Source organism: Rhinolophus ferrumequinum, chromosome 4 (genome assembly GCF_004115265.2).
Source record: "Rhinolophus ferrumequinum isolate MPI-CBG mRhiFer1 chromosome 4, mRhiFer1_v1.p, whole genome shotgun sequence".
Taxonomy (NCBI): Eukaryota; Metazoa; Chordata; class Mammalia; order Chiroptera; family Rhinolophidae; genus Rhinolophus; species Rhinolophus ferrumequinum.
This window is the reverse complement of record NC_046287.1, coordinates 69220570-69229142: the sequence shown is the minus strand read 5'-3', so window position 1 is coordinate 69229142 and position 8573 is coordinate 69220570. Positions and strand designations below refer to the sequence as shown.

Genomic DNA, 8573 nt, shown 5'->3' with positions numbered 1-8573 from the left:
TCTGGAAGGAGTCACCTCAGGAACGTGGGTGGGGTTATATTATTTCTCAAGTTGATCGACTCTAGACCTGAGGAGTCACAAAGTCATCAGACTGACTTTACGCATTCCTAGGCCCTCTACGTGTCTATCTGTAACTTGGGCATAAACTAATGAAAATGCAGATTTGTACCTGACAACCCTGACACTACAGCCGGAGGCTCTCACAAAGGGCGCGGGTCCCAACTCGGGTGGGCGGGGATTTAGGGCTTAGTCCCACGAGGCCAGCCTCTTGGCAGAAGACCGCCGAGGAAGCAGGCATTAGGGGAGAAGCCGTGGCAGGTGGGGGGCTTTCGGCTGCGAAGGGAGGGCGATGAAGGTCTGGGCTCCTTCGGGCTTTGTTCAGTTACAAGCCAGGCCCTTCTTTCGGGGGAAGCCAATTAGATCCCCGCTGGTGGATCATCTGACCTCCTGTCCCTCGCCAGGAGGGGCTTCGGGAGGGGCGGGGCCAGCCAGTCGGCCCCCTGGGGACCCGGCCGGCGGCGGTGCGGGGGAGTCGCGGGTGCTCTAGCGGAGCCCGGCCCCACCCCGCGCACGCCAGGCCCCGCCCCCGGGGCTTCCCGGGCGCGCGCCGCCCCGCCGTGTCCGCGCGCCACGCCCCCCTGCTCGCGGGCCGCGTGCGGAACCGCGCGTCGGGGAGACTCCGGGACCGTGGCGGCGGGCGGCGGCGGCAGAGCAGCCCTCTGCGGGCCATGTCTTCTCCGGCCGTTGCGAGGAGCTCCCCCGGAGGGAGCCGGGAGATGGCCCCCAGGCCGCGGAGCCGAGGCCGGTTCTGGGAATTGGGCGGCGGCAGCGGGGACCGGCTGGAGCGCGCGGCCGCGGAGTCGGAGTGCTGGGAGCTGCTACTCCGCCGCGGCGAGCTGCTGGCTTTGGGCGGCCACCTGAAGGGAGCGCTGGAGGCGTACGCGGCGGCGCTGCGCCGAGGGGCCCCGGTCAGGCCCGAGTGCCTGGGCACCCTGGTGGACTGCCTGGTGCTCAACTACCGGCTCCGCCATGGGCTGGGCTGGAGCGCGACCCCGGCAGCGGGCGCGGACTCCGGCGCCGGTGGGCTGCTCAGCTGCCTGGGCTGCCGGGACTTTCTGAGCGAGCCGGTGACCGTGCCATGTGGCCACAGCTACTGCCGCCGCTGCCTGCGGAGAGAGCTCCGCTCCCGCTGCCGCCTCTGCCGGGACCGGCTGCCACCCGCCGTCACCGCTGCCACTGATGCTGAGGGCACCGCTCCGCGGTCCCCGCCTCTGGCCACCGCCATCGCCACCTCTGGCTTCAGAACCAGCGTCGTCCTCAACCACCTGGCCGAGAAGTGGTTCCCGGGCCAGCGGGAGCGAGCCCGGGCGACCGGCCGGGTCGCAGAGCTGCTGCACCAGGGGCGCTACCGGGAGGCCCTGGCCGCCGCCTGCGAGGCGCTGCGAGCAGGTGACTGCGCGGGGATGCGGCGCGAGCCCGGCCGACCCCACCCTCCTGTCGGGATGGGATAGCTACCCAAGCTCGTCTGTGCCCCCGGGAGGTGTCTCTGCTTCCCCAAGGCTGCCTGACTCCCTTGTGTCGGGTCTCGGGCTCCTCGAGAGTATGGGAGGGGGCGGCGCCCTGGGGTGCTTCGGTCACAATGGGGATCGCCGTCGGAGCCGACTGTGACGCGGCGCGGGGAGGGGCGCACAGGCGCGGGGTTCCCTCGGACGCGGCCTTGCGGTCTGGCGGGCGCCTCCTGAGCGGAGTGGGGGCGAGGGCGCCGGAGCGCGGGATGGGTGGGAGTTGGGCGAGCCGGAGCGGCCGCTCGCTTCCTGCCGCGCTCTTTCCGGTAATTGGCCGCTCCGCAAACGACAGCCGGGGCGGAGAGAGAGGATCCTAGGCGGGCAACGTTTACCTTTGTCTCCCACAAAAGTCACTGGGGCAATTTGGAAGCCGCGGGAGGGCAGAATTGCATAAGCTGTGTGTGTATGGGGGGGGGTGCGTTGTGTAACGGGTGACGTCCGGTGGGCGTGGCGGGAGCTCGGCGCCCGCACCCAGCACCCGGGGGCCCCGCTGGCCACTCGGCTCTGGGCGGGTGTCCGAGCTGCCCAGGGGTGTTCAAGCCTTCCCTGAAAATGCCTGCGGAATTGGTTCCTCTTGATAGTTTCAACCTGCCTATTTGAAATCATACTTATTTCATCAACATATATGTGCTTTGTTTCGAATACACCTAATTCACGGTCCAAGATAAAGAGGTAGTCTCATCGAGTTCTTTGCCACGCTTCTGTTTGCCTTTCCACTCTTGATCAAGTTGTGGGGATAGGCCTTTAGATCTTTTGTCTATTTCTTCACCTCGGAGAAGCAGCTTCGGCCACCTAACCTAGCTTAGCACTTTTCTTAAGGTGGTTTTAGGCTGTGGAAGGGGACATTTCAGACTTACCTATGTAAAATGAAGAATTGTTATTTAAATCGGTTGTTCTCTGCCTGGGGGAGTTTACCCCCCAGGGGACATTATCTGGAACTGTATCTGGAGACATTTTTCATTGCCACCCCTTGTGGGATTGGTGCTGGTACATCCAGTGGGTGGAGGCCAGGGATGCTGTTAAACGTCCTGAAATGCACAGGACTGCCTCCCACACAATCGCCAGGCCCCAAATGTCAACAGTGTCATTGTTAAACCTTGTGTTAAATCAGCGTATTTCAAGCTTAGCATCTATGATGACTTGAAGTAATACTTGGAAAATAATCCCCAAGAAAATAGAAATCTAAAATGTCACGGTTGCTAGCTCCCGGATTGTGAAAGAATTCAAGAGGCACAAAGGAATAGAAGTTACAAAGTTTATTTAAAAAGAGAAACACTGGCAGAGGAGTTGCCAGGGCCAGAGTGTGGAGTAGACCGCTGCCCTGAGTTTCTGTTTAGCTGGGATTTTATACTTTTCTAACCAGGATGTAATTTGCTTGGGCCTGTAGTGGAATCTTCTATTGTGTTCAGCATTGCCTTTTGCCTATTGGGGTGGGGGGAGGTGTGGTTAAACTTGTTATCACAGTCTTTGTTGTGTAAACTTAAGTTAGAGCACCCCCTTAGCCCCCCCCCAGTCAAAAGACTACCCCCTAGGCTGGTTTCTGTTTACCCATACCTGTCTTATAAAATAGAAATTGATGTTAGATATTAGGTAAATTTATAAGCTATGTAACTGAAAGTATTTTTTTTATGGTTCTTTTACTCTAAGTGCTTATTAGACCTTTTTGCTTAGAATATATCAAGTTATTTAACACCTTTAGAGCTCAAAGCATAAACTTGGCATGTTTTCATATTCTTTCACTATTTTTATGGGGATGTTAAACCCAGAACAAAAAAGAACTATTTGGAATACAAAATTCTGATACAGACAACTCTGTGGCTTTGGCTGAACAGATTTTAAGAGGGGTGGTACAGACCATCAAGGCCATGGTCCTTATTTTGAAAGTGAAGAAGCAGGATCTAGGGCAGTGAAATGACTTGTCCAGAGCCCACAGCTAACTGGTTGTAGAGGGAACACTGTATTTTCCTTCCAGTTCTAAATGTTGGAGTACTCATCCTGCCTTTATAGCTCATCCAATGAAAATTTTTAATATAAATTTCCAAGGAAGATTTTTTTTTTTGGCATTAGTATAAAATAAAGGATGAAATTTATCAACAGCACTGTCTAGTATTATGATTAGTGATTTGACCTCTTAAAGTAGTTGCTTCATAAGAATTCAGGTCCTAATCCATGGTAGAAGAGTAAGCACATTTACTAATTAACATAAGGAAGATTCTGGGCCTTGGATTGAGGATACTATTTTTAACAGAAAAAAAGACTCTGTAAGATCTACTTTTTTTTCCCATTTCCATAGATGGCACATGGAAATTTTGCCCATTCAGCTACTTAATCCTATTTTTGCATGACTAGAACCCAAGCCTCCTGACTTTCATCTCATTAGCTGTTTTCCCCTCATTTTTAGGTCTTTGGAAAATCATTACTTCCATACGTGAAAATATGTCTGAATGGTACTAATGAGGATACTCTTTTTACACCCTTCGAAGTCTTAGTGCAAAGTAGGAGGAAAAAAATCTTAAAGCTACCAAATAATAGTTGGTAATTTACAGATATGTGTTTAACAGTTTATGGGCATAAATAAAAATATTTTGTAGAGTTGTAAATATTTGTACAGTTAGGTGGTAACTTTTTGAGAGTTGGCTAGTTAGCTAGATAGGCATTTGGAATGTATTTTTATAATTATAAAACTGTACAGTTGTTACTAATGATGCTTTCATTTGGGGAAAAGAACTTCACAATTTTTTCATGTAATTTTTATAATGAAACTAGTAAATATTAACTAGAAAAATATAATCTAGTCTACAGTTAGCCCACACAAATCCAAATTTATCTCTGTCAACAAGAAAGGAAAGCTTGAAAACCTTTGCCAAAATCAGAAGTTTCCCATTGAGATTACATAAGTTTCTGTTGAATTGAAATATATTTAGATAACACTTAATCCATTGATCTTTTGATATTAACTCTCAGATGTTTCATAACGTTCTGTCTTTTTTGTATTCAAGGATATTATGTAAAAGTCTTTTCTGCATTGAATCTTTATACTTGAGTCTTTTGAAATGATCCCACTTTGCTATGCTGTCTTCCTTTTAGTTTTAATGAAGTTTCACACTGACTTGCCTCCTCCCCTCTTATACCCCTCTCCCCCCAAAGAAGACGACAGAACAGTATAATTACAGTTTGAAGTGGTTTTTTAAAAAGGAAGGTCATAAGGGGGAGAACATTTTATTTAAAATACATGGAGAAGGAAATTTTGTCTTTATTAATTATATAGTTTTGACTAGTACCAGGTATTTTTAAATTCTTTACGTTACTTGATCTTCACAAAGAATCCTGTGGAGTACTATTACCCTCAGAAGGAAATTGAGGTACCTCAAGCTAGACATGTGGTATGGCTTGGTGGTTAAAGCTGTGCATGCTGGGAGCTGACTGTCTAGGTTTGAATGGCAGTGCAGCCCTCCACTTATTTTCTGACCTTGGGCCTAACCTCCCTGTTTTGGTTCCCTTATCTGAAAAATGAGACTAGTATCTACCTCATAGATACCACTAGATATCTATTGGTATCATAGATAGGTACCAATAATAACAACCGCCTAGGTCTGTTATGAGAATTGTCAAAAGCTGTAGTATTTAGAATGGTGCCTGAAAGTGTAAACACCCCATAAATATTAAAATGCAGTATTTTTTATAAATGTAAATAAACATACTACAACTACAAAATGATTTAGCTAAAATTGAAATCCAAATCTTGTGATGTCAAGTTCTGTTCTTTTCTCTCTACCACATTCATAACATTACCAGAGTAAGGGTTAAACCCTCATTTTAGATTGCATATGTTAATTATTGGTAACATTTTAGCCTACATCAATAAAACATAGATACCACAATGCAAGGCTTTAGTTATACAAAGATTAGTCAAATTATGGGTAAATACTGAATACAGGTTAGGAAAATGTAAAGGGTTTTTAATATCTTAATCTAGGTTAACATGAAGAGATTTGAATTTAAGCGGTAAACTTAGGTGTATTCTGACTTATTCTATAAAGGACAGTAAATATATGAAGAGCTAATCTCATTTTTTTAATCAACTTGTTTTGAAATATTTTGTAATATTAGCAATATTTTTATTACTTGTTCAGCACTTTTGTGCCAAGCAGTGTTTTAATTGTCAAGATGCATTATCTTATTTATTTCTCAAAACAGTCTTAAAATGTTGGTGTCACTACCATTTATTTATAGGTAAGGAGACTGAGGTTCAGAGTTAGGTAAACTGTCCATAGTGGATCTGAACCCACATCTTCTGAATCCAGTGGTTATAATCTTAATTAGTATACCAAACTAGTATTCTTGGATTTTTATTAATCATTCACTGATAATTTGTCAGTTGGCAGCTTTTAGTTTAGCTGTGATAACCGAGTTCTACCACACTGAACTTGATAAAGTCAAAGAAGCAAAGAAATTTGGTATTTTGGTTAGCCATTGAAATTTGTGAAATAGCTTGACATATAAATCAAAAAAAGGACACTCAGAACAATGAGAAAAAGGATATGAACAGGGAATTTTTATAATTAAAGCATCTAAATAGCCAGTAAATATATAGTAGTTTTAAGGTTCCGGCTCACTGAAGAAGTGCACATTAAAATAATGATGCTATTTTTCATTTGTATTTTTTCTAGGAAACAAAAACACAGCTTGTGGGACTGTAAAATAAGTAAAGTTTTTATAAAAGGAGGGGTAGCGGAATGTATTGAAAACTTTGTATAGCTACGTAATTTTCTGCACATTCAGCTTTATAAAAATAACTAAGGAAGTAAGTAGATATGTAAAGGCATATAGATAGATGTTCATTGTACTGCTTTTTATATTAGCAAAAATTGAACTAAAAATTGCAGCGTAGGGAATTTTTAAAAGATTGTATACAGTAAAATATTTTGCAACCATTAAAAGTCTTGTGGACTTAATTATTAATTACACTGACAAAAAGAGCAGATTATAAACAGTATGTTTTGGTGTATTTTATAAAACTGTATGTTAAAAATGTAATCTATACGTGCAAGAGAAAAAGTACAGGTTTTATACCAACACTGGTTATTTTTTTGTGGTGGGAAAAAGATTTTTAATTCTTGATTTTCTATATTTTTCAAATTTTGTAAGTAAACATTTAATAACTTGTAATTAGAAAAAAAGTTTCTTGAAGATGAACTAAAGAAACAACCTGTAACCTCTCAGTACTAATCACATATCCCGAAGGTAAGACTTGGAACAAAGATGAGGAGGAATCGAGACTGGAGGACTTTATCCTCAGCCCATGAAATAAATGCCTTGGACAACTTAAGACTAGTTTCCTCAGATGTGTAGTAGAATTTTATTTCAAAATTTTTGTTTGACTAACTAACAGTATTACTGGGTCTAAGAGAAAAGAAAACGAGAGCATGAATTGAGGAGTTTAAGCATACATATTTTAATTAATTTCCCCTAGTTCAAGCCAGGACTTGAGGATACAAAGATAGGAAATAATGGAGAGAGCTCAAAAACAGATTTTATAATTAATGCTATGCACATACAGTGAACGAATGCGATCATAACAGCAAACCCTTAGCGGTGCTTACAGTGTACCCTGTTCTGAGCATTTTGCGTGTATTAACTTACTCTCTTAACGAGCTCTGTGAGGTCAGTGCTGTTCTTTGCATAGAGGTGAACAGCAAGACCTCTGCAGCCAGACAGCCTGAAGGAGGATCTCGAATCCTCCACTTACTAGCTTTTTGATCTTGGGTAAGTTACTTAAACTCTCTGTACTCAGTTTCCTTATCTATAAAAATGTGGACAATACTAGACACACATAGGAATATCCCGAAGGTTGCAAATCGCTTGAGAATAGCATATATAAGTGGTGTGTCTTAAATAAAAATAAATCTAAAAAAACCAAAACCTCAATTTTATAGCTGAGAGAACTGAAGTAGAGGTGTTTGGTAAATTTGCCCCAGGTCACAGGGAGTTAAGTGGAAGAGCCAGAAATTAAACCCAGGCATTCTGGCTGCAAAGCTCATGCTCTTGATCTTTAAGATACACTGAGTGAAGGTAGACTCAGAGAAAAGCATCTTGAGAAGAGACTGGTGAGCTTGTTGGGTGAGAAAAAGTTACCCAGACCACGGGAAGGTGCGGTGATATGACGAGGACGGAGCTCTGGGAGCAGAGGAAGGAGGAGGCATGAAATTGAGTGGCTTACGTGGGGCAGGTGAGTAGTTAGGTCTTACTGGGATGTCAAGTGGGAGGCTGATGAAGATAAAAAGTAAGGCTGGAGAGATGGGCAGGAGCCAGACGTGAAAGAACTTGTACGTGGTACTGAATACTCATTTGATCCTGTCTACGATGAGGATATAGCTGGTGTAAAATGGGAGGCAGGGAGAGCTGTTAGCAAGCTATGGCTATAATCCCAAAGAGATTTCAGGAGCCTAAACTACAGCAATTAACAGTAGGATAGAAAAAGAGCACAGACAGATTTGAGAAATATTTTAGGAGGTAAAATTGACAAAGTTTGGTTTGATTGGGGAAGTCAGTGGTGTTAGTAATAGAGAATACAGTGAAAAGACACCTTTCTTTGGTGGTGTTTGTTTTTGTGTGGAACACAGGAAAAGTACAGCAGGTAGTTGGAAATTTGATGAATCTGAAGGTAGGGTGAAAAAATCAGACTGAAGGTAAAAGGTTTGGGAATTAAATCATGCTCAGTACAATTAGCCCAAACTGCGTCTATGTTTATATTTCTTCGTTTTTTTCAACCAATTGAGTGTAATGTGCCAGGCATTTGCTAGGCACAGCGGATCCCTGCAGTACTGGACTGACAGGCCCCTCCCTGATGGCGTGCCCAGTGAGGTGACTTGTTCCATCCAGGTCCTCAAGGCCAGGTAGAGAACATAGAGTAAATATTTGTTGACTCTTTCCAACTTGAGTTAATGACACAGCCAAAGCTGATTGCTTTTTTTCAGTTGCCTTTCAGAAAAGTTTACATGGAGGGCA

General features: G+C 44.6%; 1 protein-coding gene across 1 annotated transcript in view; it reads left to right on the top strand.

Moving 5' to 3' along the window:
* The first annotated feature begins 625 nt into the window (after positions 1-625).
* Positions 626-8573, top strand: part of LONRF1 (LON peptidase N-terminal domain and ring finger 1) — a 28236-nt gene continuing 20288 nt past the window's right edge. Inside the window, exon 1 of the mRNA XM_033104874.1 lies at positions 626-1449. Within this exon, the coding sequence (XP_032960765.1) occupies positions 729-1449 (721 nt within the window). The 5' untranslated portion in view covers positions 626-728. The remainder of the gene's footprint in view (positions 1450-8573) is intronic.